Here is a 12,977-nt window from a genome sequence, read left to right on the forward strand (position 1 = left end):
ACATTAAGATACGGAGAATACTTGAGTGTGCAAAAAAATGGGGAGTAGATCAGAGGATTAGTATAGAAAATGTAAGATACATTTTTTTTTGGCTTAACTGGGCTTATGGCCCACCCTATCATGAGGACCCTGATCAGGTAGCTGTGCTCTGATACTCTGTTCTACCAACATCCATTGCTTTGTTTTGAGAATATTAAGGCTTTAAATGTTCTTTCCAGGGAAGAGAATTCCCCAAAGGGGTTTTTCTGCCTTCCACGTCCACGCTAATTTATATAGTAATGCAGTAACATTAGACATTCCTATCTGTGAAAATGTTTTTTATCACGATTAAATGGGTGACTTGGGAAAACAAACACTGTTCCTGTGTCTGTAGAGTGTTGTGAAAGTATTCTAGAAGTAGAACCTGTCTCTCTACTTTTAGCTGTGAGCAACTTCAATACCTTGAAATTAATAAAATTCATGTAGATAGTGAAGAGACCGTGTCATTCATTTACTGTATTGCTTTCCAAAGATCACTTCATATTTTTATAGTACCTCTTAGCTGGGTCTTTGGGCCATTGTGTGACTCTTTGTCCCAAGCATACTTTTTAAAGCAGCCTTGAAGAGTGTGATTGAGAAAAGGGAAGGAGAAGGAAGCAGCCGCTTAATCCTTTCCCTTCCTGCTCTTTGCTCAAACTTGCCACCGCTTGCTGCTTTCCCACTAGCAAAGAGAAAGCCGTAGCGTTGTCTGGTGATTCTATGTGATTATGGCATGGTACGTTTATTCTTACAAGTGGTAACATGTACTTTCTATTTTTTTTTAAAAAACAGGGAAAATGAAATTCTCTTTGAAGCACAAACATCTCGTTACATCAATGAATTTGATGAGATTTCCAGGCTGGGAAAGGGAGGGTATGGGACGGTGTACAAGGTACTTTGTTGTTATTGTATTTAAATCTTTTCCCCCAGTAGCTTTGTATTCATTTTTGCTATTGAAAATGAGAGTAAGGAAGTTACTTAATGGGTTTTGTTCTTAAAATAGCAGATTGTCCTTCACCCACCTTAGTTTGAGCAGGGGTGGGTTTGTATGCATACCTTGGGAATACTGTACAAACCATGATAGCGTAGATTAGACATAATAATGAACGATAGCTTATCATTATGGGCATGAGTTTGGGGGAACATCAGTTGCATATGCTTTCTCCTCCCTTCGTGTACAACACTGTAATTAGTTTCAGTTGCAAGAGAGAGAAGTTTATCATGATGTCTATGCAAATATTGGTTGGCACCCTTATCTACAAACCGGCCGTGGTTTAATCTTCTTTTGGAATTCTAGTTTGTAGGGGAAAGGGAAAATGGTGGAGATGCAGTTGAACTACAGTTTGCTGCTGAATTTTTAAAATAGATCACTACGAAGTAGTAATATTGTGCAAATCCTTCCTAGCTTATAGATGTAGGGATGAGCTGTACTTCATTGCTGCATCTGAGTCACCAAAACATGTTGCAGGAAAGGTGCTTTGGGTAGGATATCTACAGGTCCTTCTCCTAATTTTAGAAGTTTCTAAAATACTGCTGTACCTATCTGACTTGTGGACAAATTCATTTTCAGGTCCGGAACAAACTAGATGGCCAGTTCTATGCGATTAAAAAAATCCTTATTAAGAAGGCAACCAAAAGAGATTGCATGAAGGTATGTGTTTAATTTATTATACTTTGGATCGTTTGATTGCCCTATGGCCTGTCGTAGCTGTTCAACATTCAGTGCTAAAGGCAAAAGACCATGCCACAATAGAAAATGGAGAAAAAAATGTGTTTCGTTGTGTGTTCTAACTGGGTATGTTCACTCCATCTGTATAGTTGTCTGAAGATTCAGAAGCTATTTTGTCTGCAGTGGAGAGAGGGGTGGAGAGAGAATCTATGCAAAGAATCAGGCTGCCGTTTTTGTTGTTTACAGCTTCCAGTTGTTTTGCTCTGGAATGATGAAGGAGCCTTTGATATGCTGAAAGCCTTTGTTTGTAAACAGTAGGGGCCTTCTGGCTTTCCTGGTGGTGGTGGTGGACTTGAAGAGGACAACTGGCTGAAGTGTTCTACTCCTGCCTGTCTCTGCCAACCTTGGGGGAACAGCGGCAGCACACCAGTCCCTCATGAGAATTGGCTCAGGAGTTAACCTGTGTGCCTCACTGAAATGGAACTTTCTTTCCTGGATCATGTGGAAAGCCTTTACACCTAACTACAGCCACTGTCCAATGCCTGAGTGCCAAAGCATGAATTAATTATGAGAGCGCTGTGTCTGAGGAACAAGTTCCTAGGAATCCTTTGCTAAAAGGAAAGGTGGAAACTCCAGGCTCCAGTTGCTGGTTGGTGGACCAGATACAAATTCCAATCTGGCCCTGACAAATGGTGACCAATCAGGGTCTGCAGCAAAGTAACCATGTAGTCTAGACTGAAAATATAACGCAGGAAGGAAAGGAGGGCAGGCAAAAATTGGGCACTGGCAGCTGCCCCTGGATTGGGCCTCTCAGTGTATAATGTTGGGATGGACCAGAGAGGGAAAAAATTGCCAGATGATCTAAGCCAGTCCTGCCTCGTGCCTTCAAGGTGTACAGGTAGTAATGTGGCAGTGTCTGGGAGCACTCAGTCTGGGGCAAGTTGCTCTGTCATTCTGCCTCTCCCCCCATCTATAGGACACAAAGAGACACCTCGATGAAGATGGGATACTAGACTTGTGCTGCTGTTTAGGGAATGAGGTGGGGGCTGGAGAGGATGAAAACAACACCTAGACCGGTGCAGAAACTAACCCACAGCTTTTATTTACAGCTTCCAGATGTTGTGGTTTGGTTCAGATGTAAAGCAAACCCATGGTTTGTTATAGCTACGGCTTGTGAAACCAGCTCACACACAATAATTCAAATCCTGGTTTGCCCTGACAAACACCAGTTTCATCACTTTGCTCTTTCCTTCACCTCTGCTGAGAACAGGCCAGTGTCCCCGCCCCCTTTGCAGTGACGGGGCAGTGTTAACAAAAAAAGCCAGAATTGAGACAGGATTTGTACATTATGTGAACCCATTGCTAATCAGCCTGATTTCAAATTCTGGTTTCGGATGCTGGTTTAACACACCTGAAACAAACTGCAGTTGGTGGGAGTGGCTTGTGTTCAGATGATCATGCTAACCATGGCTTTATGAAACCATGTTTCTGATGTGGCACCCGAGCTGAGCCACTGGTGACCCATTTTCCATGATATATGATCATTGCTTAAACCTCTCCCAGAGACAGTTACCTCTTTCATGAGTCCTGTAAAAGTTAAACCCAGAGACACACTGGAGTGTGGGGCATTTCCAATAGGCTTTCACTCATCCTGCTTGGCAAGAGGAGTGGATGAGGGGAGGAGCGTGGGTTTCTTGCCTAGCTTGGTGAGATTGGGTCAAAACCACAGAATATCCTCCATGCGAAGAAACCATAAAGCCCCTTCCAGCAGCAACAGGTACAGCATTGATACAGTTGTGGATAAATGTACTTTATGCAATGGCCTAGCTAGAATTCTGAAGGAGTCCTTGCTGCTGTCTCAGATGTGGGAGGGAAACCTTGCCTGCTCTCCCTTGCTCCACCATCTCACAGTCTTCCTCACCTAGAGCCCCGTATGTACATCTTACATGCCTTATATTCCGCTGTTTGGGGTTTTTTGGTAGGTGTTACGAGAAGTTAAAGTGTTGGCAGAGCTGCAACACCCAAATATTGTCGGGTATCACACTGCTTGGATGGAACATGTTCAGCCAGCATACTTAAAAGGTTAGTGCAGTTGTCACCTTTACGACTATTGCCATATTTTATTTTATTTTAATTTAAACCAGTGGCACCTTTCAGACCAACAGGATTTTCTGGGTGTAAAATTTTGAAAGTCAGCTCCCTTTGTCAGATACAAGTAGGAGTGAAGAGACTTTATATCCCACCCCCTGACTGGGATGGGATATAAAGGCTCAGGGATCTCCATTCTTGCTTGTATCTGAGGAAGGAAACTTTGATTGTTGAAAGCTTATACCCTGAACATCTTGTTGGTCTTTAAGGTGCCAGGGGACTCAAATCCTGCTGTTCTACTGCAGAAAAACATGGCTCTCTATCTGAAACTGTTTTGAATTAAGGCATAGTTTTCCTGTTGCGCATGTCTCTATCTTTGTTAAGTTTCTGTATTCATTTGCAGCTGAGAATACCTTGGAGTTGCCATCCCTGAAAATGACTTCTGGTCAAGGAAGTAATAAGTATGTATTTTAGTATGCAACAAGAACTGCTTTTGTCAGTCCCCCACCCACCCCAAGAATAACCAAAAATATTGCCGAATTGGTCTTGTTTTATAGAAGGGAGAATGTGTTATTTTTTAAAACAACAGAATGCTTTCTGCAAGTTAAAACTAATTTTTTAAATTGGAGAAAGTGTCCTTTTTTAAAAAAAAATCCCCCACCTGAGCTCTGAAGTAGAGCAGTCCTCTGGACCACCTCAAGTGTCTAACACCTAAATCTGCTGCTTGAGTAGACCAAAGTTGAGTGCTAAGTGGAATACAGATTCAAGTTAACTTATTGAGGAAGCATTTAATAGCCAGATAAGTCCAGAAGATAGAAGAAGGCAAAGCCCAGCTGGTGAACACTGATAGCTTCTTTGGAAAAAACAGTTTTCAAGATCTTTCAGAATTCCTAGCATGGGTCAAATGTTTTGCTTCGAAATGTACTTCATTTATACAGTAGCTTGTAGTGGAAAAAGCCTTCATGTTTGGCTGGCCCAAGAACAAGGAAACATGGCAGTCTAGCCACTAGCATTTTTTTTGTCCAGTAAAATATGTTTTTCCTGTTCTGACAATGTAGTAGGGGTGTGCACAAAAAAAAAATCTTTCTACAATCCAAGAAAGTTTCTCTGATCCATTTAAGACAGATCAGAAAATCCCGGATTTACTTGGCAATTATTCCCTACGGAATAATTGCTAAGTAAATGGAGAGTGCCCAGCCACTCTCGATTGTTTTCTGTGGGAGAACCATTTCCAAGTAGGCTCTCAGGCAGAAACATACAAGGACTAGGCTGCCAGTGGCCAAAGGCACACTCCCAAATGCAGGAGGAAGCCCAGCAGAACCAAACTGAACCAAAGGAAAGAATGGAGCGCCCCCCCCCCCCCCCCGAATAAGAGAATCACGGGGACGAGCATCAAACCAGAGAATCATGTCAAAACAGAGAATTCCATCCAAACCAAACTAAAGCAAGGGATACGTTTGAAACTTGGCCCAACTGAAACCAGATGGACAAGGAGAGCTCCTGCATGGATTGACCACTCATTCCCCCCTCCCTGCCTCACTCTCCCTCCTTCCTCCCCCTCCCCTCATGGAAAAAAGTCAGGAGAAGCCTAGGAAGGAGCCAGACAGAGGCTGGAGCCACATTTCCCGGACTTACTCAGATATATCCAGGAGTCTGGATCCCAGTTCTCAGACTGGATCCCGAATTCTCTGAATTGATTTCAGGAAAACTGAATTTAGCTGGATCAACAAAAATCTGGTTTTTATCCCAAATCCTGGATCTGGACTGCACACCCCAACAACACAGTTATTTGTGTTGTTGGTGTTAGAAAAGCAACACCGCTGTTTGCTGTTTGTCTTGTAGAAATGATTGCAGTGTTGAAGACATGGAAGAGAGCAGCTCCATTATCTTTGCTGACCCTAATGATTCAGTCAGAAGGGATAGTGAAGGAAGTAAAATGAATGCGTGCGAACTGTCTGTCGACTCCTGTGACAGCAGCTGTACAAATGAGGCTGCCAGTAGATCGCTCTGTGTAGACAATCCTCCATCTGCTCAAGACAGAAAGAATGGCAGTGCAAGCCAAGAAGAGCTTTTCCGGAAAGATCTGTCTTTGCAAGGGCAATGTGAGGTAAATGCAAATCTGTTGTTCTCTAATGGGCAAATTAGTAGAAGCATGGCAATAATATAGCTGTTTTTCTAAACCTCATTTCAGTCAAACCTTGTCCCTTTCCTGTGGGGCTAATCATTAGCCTTTCTTTACTTGTGGCCTCCTGAGAGGGCAAGGCCCCACCTTCTACTCTACTGGCATAATCAACTCAGCCAGAGGCCTTGGGCAACAGTCAAGCCTGCCTGTGCTACCCTTTCAGCGATCATAGCCTCAATCCCAGCTCAGACTGCCCACCTGTGCCATCTGCTGTGATACTCTTGCCAGGTCTTGCCCCATGGTAGGCTTGCCATCCTTTAGCCTCCATGCAGGCTGCAGCTCGTGGACACTGCTGATATTTTAGAACAGCTCCACCATGCGTGCATAAAATCAGCAGTGTGTGTGGTATGTGCCATGAAGTCTCTTCTGACTTAGGGGAAGCCTATGAATTAATGACCTCCAAAACCTCCTATCACTAACAGTCTTGCTCAGATCTTGCAAACTGAAGGCTGTGGCTTCCTAATCAGCAATAGGTTGGCAGGTACCACCAGCAATTATCTGCTTAATTTCCATGGCACAAATACCAGAAAATCTTGTTTGATTTTCTTTAGTTATTTATACAGGGTGACATAACTTGCAGCGTTTTTTCCCCATGCCAGTTTGAAATACTAGGAAAATATTTTTTCCGCTGTATTGTAATCAGTAGCTTAGCTGTCAGTATTGAGATATTTGAGCTCTTGTTTGAATTGGGAGGATCCAGATCAGTTTTGAACCTGTCTCCTTTGTATTGCAAGGAAACAGTTCATACAGATTCCTCACTGGAATCCGCTCCTCCCCCCCCCAAATGTCGGCATTCTGTTGCTTTTACGTATGTATAATATGCATAGTCCTGGAAGCATCCTGAAAAGGTTTGTGTGATATTATCTTCTCAGGTGGAATATCATCTGATGCTTCACATACAGATGCAACTGTGTGAAACCTCCTTGTGGGACTGGATTGCTAACAGAAATAGGAGGTGCCTAAGTACAGAGGAGACTTCCGGTAAGCTGAAGCCATTATCTTTGAAAACGTGTTTGACTGCATATTGCAAAGTTATTACTAAATGAAGAAAGGTCATTTACATTTGTCACATACCATTTTAAGTACTGTGACCCTAATTTTAAATATGCATGAAGCTGCCTTATACTGATTTGGATGATTGGTCCACTGAAGTCAGTCTTCTCAGACTGGCATCAGCTTTCCAGGGTCTCTTGTAGAGGTCTTTCACATCCCCTACTGTTTGGTCCTTTTTAACAGGAGATGTCTGGGATTGAACCTGGGACCTTTTGCATGCCAAGTGGATGTCCTTCCACTAAGCCACATCCACTCTCCTGCTGTCCTTGACATTTAGGTGCGAATTTTTGTTGCTAAATTTGCAGATAGTTTTATAATTGCAAATATAACAGAACATAACAAGCAGAAAGCTGGGCATCTAGTTTCTATATAGCCAAATGGGGTTTAGATTTTGTTTCCCTCAAACAAAAACATGGTTCAGTTGCTTCTGAAACCCACTTCTACTTCTATTGCAGTTTGCAAGGTAGTTGTTGCGCAACATTTTAAAAATCCAGGTCGTTGCTCAAAGGTCTTTGGGTGGGCAGCTCTTTGGACCCCAGCCACATAGTTTGTGTTCTGCAACAGCATGATAGCTACATCAGCATTATTTCTGCATTAGTGTCCTGGGGAGAATGTGTTGTCTTGGTCTCTTTGTCAGACTAACACGGCAAACTCCTTTGAATCTTTACACAAGCAAACCGGTCCCCACACCAAAAGGAGCTGCCTGCATCTCCATATCAAAGGAGTTGTTTACATCCTCCCTCTCCTCCTTCCCCCCCCCTCCTCTATATTTGGCCAGTTTCCTTCTGCCCTCCATGCATCTGACGAAGAGAACGTGATTCTCGAAAGCTTATGCTACAATAAAATTGGTTAGTCTTAAAGGTGCTACTGGATTCTTTTTGATTTTGCTACTACAGACTAACACGGCTAACTCCTCTGGATCTAAGTCTTAATTGATTACTTTTGTTTACCTTCATAAAATATGTTTTGGGAGGTGGGGGATTGGTTGATTGATATTTTTTTTCCTCCATAGATCCTTATCAGCACGTAGACGTTAACTGGACATTAAAAATCTTCCAAGAGCTGCTAGAAGGGGTGTATTATATCCACAGTATGGGAATTCTGCACCGGGACATTAAAGTAAGTGACATGATCCATCTGGACCATTTTGAATTCAGCAAGCCTCTCCTTTCCTTTCCTGGTAACTTAACCGTCCACAAGCCATGTCACATATTTTATAAATAATCTATGACGCCGTGGATAAATATGGCTAGATTACATGAGCATTTTCTTACCTTGCTTGGCAGAAAGCTCTTTAGTTTCTGTTGTTCAGAAATATTCTGTAAATGGTCAGTCCAGGGCGTAATATATTGGTTGCGAAGTAAATTGTAACAGGGGTAGTTAAAAAGGATATGGGCAGTTGAATCAACTTGATCTGTACAATGGGTACAATAGCGCTTCTCAGGAGGGATTTTACTAAAACGGCCCTTCATCTCAGCCGAATGTAATGCATTGCATCTGCAGAAAAGAGCCCCAATATTTTGGAACTGTTAAGTAAAGAAAATATTTAGCCAGTTCAAACATTTTTCTGGGGAGCTTTTCCAATCAGCCCAGTCTTTTTTAAATAATTGGTTTCTTACATCTTGCAAGGATTTTTTTAGTGAAACCCCATGAATCAAGCTTGGGGTTAATATAGCAAGCTTTGAGTTGATTGGGCTAACCCAAATTTTGAACCAAGAATTGGCTATTACCAGTTGCAGAAGAGATGGTAAAGAGTTAGATTCACGGAGTGACAATCTGAACTTAATGGCATGGTGCCATGCTAATGTTGAAATTTGAGGGAGTCTGAGTTCGAGCCACACCACAGCTGAAGGTACACTAGGAGGAAGAGAGAGAATTATATCTACAGTATGGGAATTTTGCACCGAGAAATTAAAGTAAGTGACATGATCCATCTGGACCTTTTTGAATTCAGCAAGCCTCTCCTTGCAAAAGGCAAATTCATTTCCAGATTCTGCCAGTACTCACACAGTGAATGGACACAGTGCTAAGGCATGCAAGTTAATGTATTCATCGTAAGAACACTTGCACACATTCAGTTACAATTTGCTTTTACAGTAGAATTATTTATTGCACATCACACCTTCTGGGGTGAACTCAGAGCTCTCACATTTCTTATTCTTCCTTTCCTCTGAGGAGCTCCGGGCGGCATATGTATCCCCCCCCCTCATTTTAAACCTATAACAACCCTGTGAGGTGGGCTGGATGAGAGGGTGATGTTGTACCCTCTGAACTTGGTGGGGTTTTAAATTTGGGCCACCTCGTGGATCTGGATCCTTCAACATTTTAGATGATCAGGTCAAGCTGCCTTATATGGAGTCCAAACTAGATCAACCTTGTTCTAGGTGTGGCTGCTCTCCCAGGTCCTAGGCAAAAGTCCTATCTCTTCCTTTCCCCTCCTGCTCAGCCACTAATGGGCCTCCTTAATGGGCGGAGAGTTGTGTCCTTCTTTAGTTCTTTTGAATAATATTAGTTAATTTAAACATTCTCAGCTGTCGTGGTTTTCATACTGTGCTCCTGGAAATTGTAACACAGGCTTTGGGGTGAGAAGTTCTGCAGTGGTTCCTTTCCTGAAAGGTGGGTTGGCTTGGCTCTTCCCCTTGCTCAAAGAGTGTGTGTGTACGCTGCCATTTCTGTGACTTCTTCCCTCCAGATGCTTCCCCTCCACCCCAGAGCATCCCACATCATACTTGCATGTTCACAGACCCTCAAGAGCAGCTTCCTTCTGCGGCAGGGAACTGAATTAGGAAGAGGGGAGAAGTTATCTAGATACAGCTGGGCTCTCTGTCCTCTAGAGCCAGCATGTCCCTTCCAGTGTATAGCCACTGGTGTCCAGGGTTGAGTACACTGCACAGTACGGTATCAGTTAGCATAAAGAGGTTGTTTGCCTTGACAGGCCTAGCTTACCCACTACAGGAAGCTGCCTTATACTGAATCAGACCCTTGATCCATCAGGGTCAGTAATGTCTATTCATACTGAAAGCAGCCCTCCAGGGGATCAGATAGAGGTCTTTCACATCATCTACAACCTGTTCCCCCCCTCCCCCCCGGTGTACGAACTGAAATGGCACTCAAACCCAATATCCTTCCTGCAGCGTGTAGGGGGTTTCTTGGAACTGGTGGCAAATCTTCCTGGAAGGTAAGAAATTTGAATGTTTCTGATGTGTACATGATAGTGGAGTTTTCAGTTTAAATGTTAAAAAGATAAAAACAAGATATGTCTCTTTCTGTTTGTGTTATACAGGCACTAACCTATCAAACTTCTATCCATTGGCAAGCTTATGCCTGCGGAACTTTCTATTTTCCTTTCTTGAACTGGAGCCTGTCACCCAAGTTTTGGAGGCGGATTCCGATAAAGCAAGAGGGAGCTTAATAATAAATAAAGAAGCCCTACTTATATACGTAGAACTTCCTTATATATGGGCCAATTTTGCTGTTCCTTTGCTACCTTTCTTAATATTCTCGTTCAGTAAACATTTCTAACCACCTAGGACTAGGGGTGTGCTCTGAGAAAATTTCTGGTTCAGTTTCCTATCCAGGGTTACTGAGCGAACTCCATTCAGTTATTCGTTTGTTCCAGTGGGAGTGTTGCCAGCCTGGATCTAATCCATTTTTGTTTAATGTTTTAATGAGTTTCAGCCTATTATCCATGCACATGACAAGTGTTGGCTGTGCATGTGCACGAGCACACTATTCTTGTCCAGGAGGTTGGGTAATCAAGGCTCTGGGGAAGCTGTTTCTGCACTTAATGGTAACAGAATTGCACTGAGCACTTCCTGTTGATGCCATGTCTCCCTGTGTTTTGTAGTTTCGTTCCTACAATGAGGGAACTGGAAAGAGTTACAGATGCTGCTACCTGCCACTGCTGGCCCAGTGACCGTCTGCCTGTGCTGCCACTGAGCACTAAGAACCAAACCGAAACATACAAACTTTTTGGTGGTGGGGGTTGTTATTGTATCACTTCCCGAATTTGTTTCACCGTACCAGAAGCCACTTTAATGAACCAACCCAGCAATTTCTGGGTACATTTCCAGATTGTTTGTTTCATTTTACACACCCCTACCTAGGACAGAAAGAAACGCTCAATAAAGTAGGTCGGCTTCAGAGTGCAAAGACAAATACTGAATTTATATTTTTGTGCTAGAACAGTTTCATGGGGTCCTGTTTCTGCTGCTGTTGGCTAGCTGGTGATTCTGAATGTGTATCCACATGTTAATCAAAAGGCTTTATTTTGGAAGCATATGAGAATTCTTGGTAGACGTATATGGAGTTCCACAGTGTGGTTGGAAGTTTCTTTTGCAGCCACCATTTCATCTTTTCTCCGTATATTTTCCTAATGTTGAATTTGCAGATCTCCTGCAGGGATAAGACATCTGAAGCCATTCTTAAGAGTGCATCTTTCAGTTGTCTGGCATGTGGAAAGAGAAGCCCTTTGGGTAGACATCCTTTAGAGTTAGTTAATTTCAGAGGGTATGACAGGCTGAGCAGTTTGTCCAGTAACTGTACCTTTCTTTGATTCCTCTTTTCTTCAAGGAACAGGTAAAGGGGAGACTCTTGTTGGCTTGTTAGTGCATCGATGTCTGCCCCATGATCTAACAGGAGGGTAACAAGATCTTTTCTCCCACAGCGGCACGCAAAATGAATAGCTTCTATCCCATTCCTGTCTCGCATGCGCGCTTGTGCCCCATTGTGCAGAAGTACCTCAACACACTCTGCCCCTGCCGCTAAGGTGACACCGCCTTTGGATGACGAAGACAGGATGGCAAAATGAAGTGCGGATTGGCCAGTCTCTGGATTTGCGAGATTTACATTAGCTCCACAATAGAGTAGAAGTTGAATTATCTCTAGCTTGAGGTTTTTGGAAGCTAGGTGGAGACCCGTTAGGCCGGATGCATCCATTGCATCTATGTCTATTTCATCACATAAAATGAACGGTACAAGAAGAACTTCCCTTTTGCTTTGGTCAGATCTCACATGTATGTTCCAGCGGAAGTATGCATTTTCTTGACCAGCTGGGATGTTACTTATTTGGCAGCGAAATCCTCTGTTCCTCCCATTTCCGCTGTAACATAATAGTGCGTTAGTAGCAGTCCCTCTTAAGTAAATCTTTTCCTGATTTGAGAGTTTAAATACATTCTTTCGATAAATAGATCAAAGCAGTGCTTGCCCCACCGCCAACCTCCACAGTAATCTGGCCGATCGTGATCTCTTTTTTGACGCTTTAAGTCAGGTATGAACTTCTAGTTCCCTTAGCACTTTCCTCCCTCCCCAGGAGTTCATTTTCTTGAATGAATATGTCCAGTGTTACCTTTAAGCCATTAAAGAAAAAACAGGTGCTGACTCTGCAGTTCATGGTGAGCCATGTTTGCATGTATCAGCTGTCAAAAGAGTCAAATTTACTTCCATCCTGGGAATGAGTCCTGCACTTTCAGGGAGGTTTGCAGCTTACCTCTTCCTCCAACAGCAGCTGTTTCAAGGTGGGAACCACCTGCCAGCTCACAAGCCCCACTCGGCAAGGACCCTTTGTTTACTTTCCTGAAATGCAGGGCTATTGTAGGGAGGGGGTCTCAGATGCCCTGCTAATGAATTAGGAACCATAGACTTCACCACTATGTTGTACTGGATTCCCGCTAATGCTGTTTCTTTGTAAACTTGTATCTATGTACCCTATGGCATTATTCATGGAAATGTTCTTGATATTGGCTGTACTAATCTCACACTTTGTAATCCGCCTTGAGTCTCAGTGAGAAAGGCAGACTATAAATGACATAAAAAATACATAAATAACAATTGGAGACTGGTGCTCAGAAGAACTGCAAGTGGCTCCCAAGCCACTGAGTATCACTGTGCAGTTAGAATGTAATCCATTATTGACCAAACACAATGGCAACCGTTGTTTGCGGATGCTCAGGAGGTGATGAAGTGCTC

General features: G+C 43.1%; 2 protein-coding genes across 5 annotated transcripts in view; one reads left to right on the forward strand and one right to left on the reverse strand.

The window, feature by feature from the left end:
• Positions 1-12,977, forward strand: part of EIF2AK1 (eukaryotic translation initiation factor 2 alpha kinase 1) — a 32,948-nt gene that overhangs the window by 12,330 nt on the left and 7,641 nt on the right. For all 4 annotated transcript variants that reach the window (XM_054992836.1, XM_054992838.1, XM_054992839.1 and 1 more), the window contains 7 exons: positions 811-910; positions 1,589-1,669; positions 3,670-3,769; positions 4,179-4,236; positions 5,618-5,882; positions 6,830-6,938; positions 8,023-8,129. In XM_054992836.1, coding sequence (XP_054848811.1) covers positions 811-910; positions 1,589-1,669; positions 3,670-3,769; positions 4,179-4,236; positions 5,618-5,882; positions 6,830-6,938; positions 8,023-8,129 — 820 coding nt within the window. The remainder of the gene's footprint in view (positions 1-810; positions 911-1,588; positions 1,670-3,669; positions 3,770-4,178; positions 4,237-5,617; positions 5,883-6,829; positions 6,939-8,022; positions 8,130-12,977) is intronic.
• ANKRD61 (ankyrin repeat domain 61) lies at positions 10,998-12,953 on the reverse strand. Its single transcript, XM_054992842.1, has one exon. The coding sequence runs from the start codon at positions 11,946-11,948 to the stop codon at positions 11,262-11,264; it is 687 nt and encodes a 228-aa protein (XP_054848817.1). The 5' UTR covers positions 11,949-12,953; the 3' UTR covers positions 10,998-11,261.

The sequence above is a fragment of the Eublepharis macularius genome, chromosome 12 (genome assembly GCF_028583425.1).
Source record: "Eublepharis macularius isolate TG4126 chromosome 12, MPM_Emac_v1.0, whole genome shotgun sequence".
Classification (NCBI taxonomy): domain Eukaryota; kingdom Metazoa; phylum Chordata; class Lepidosauria; order Squamata; family Eublepharidae; genus Eublepharis; species Eublepharis macularius.

Coding starts and splice junctions, on each gene's coding strand:
- ANKRD61 (XM_054992842.1), bottom strand. CDS start 11,948: ATGGATGCATCCGGCCTAACGGGTCTCCACCTAGCTTCCAAAAACCTC.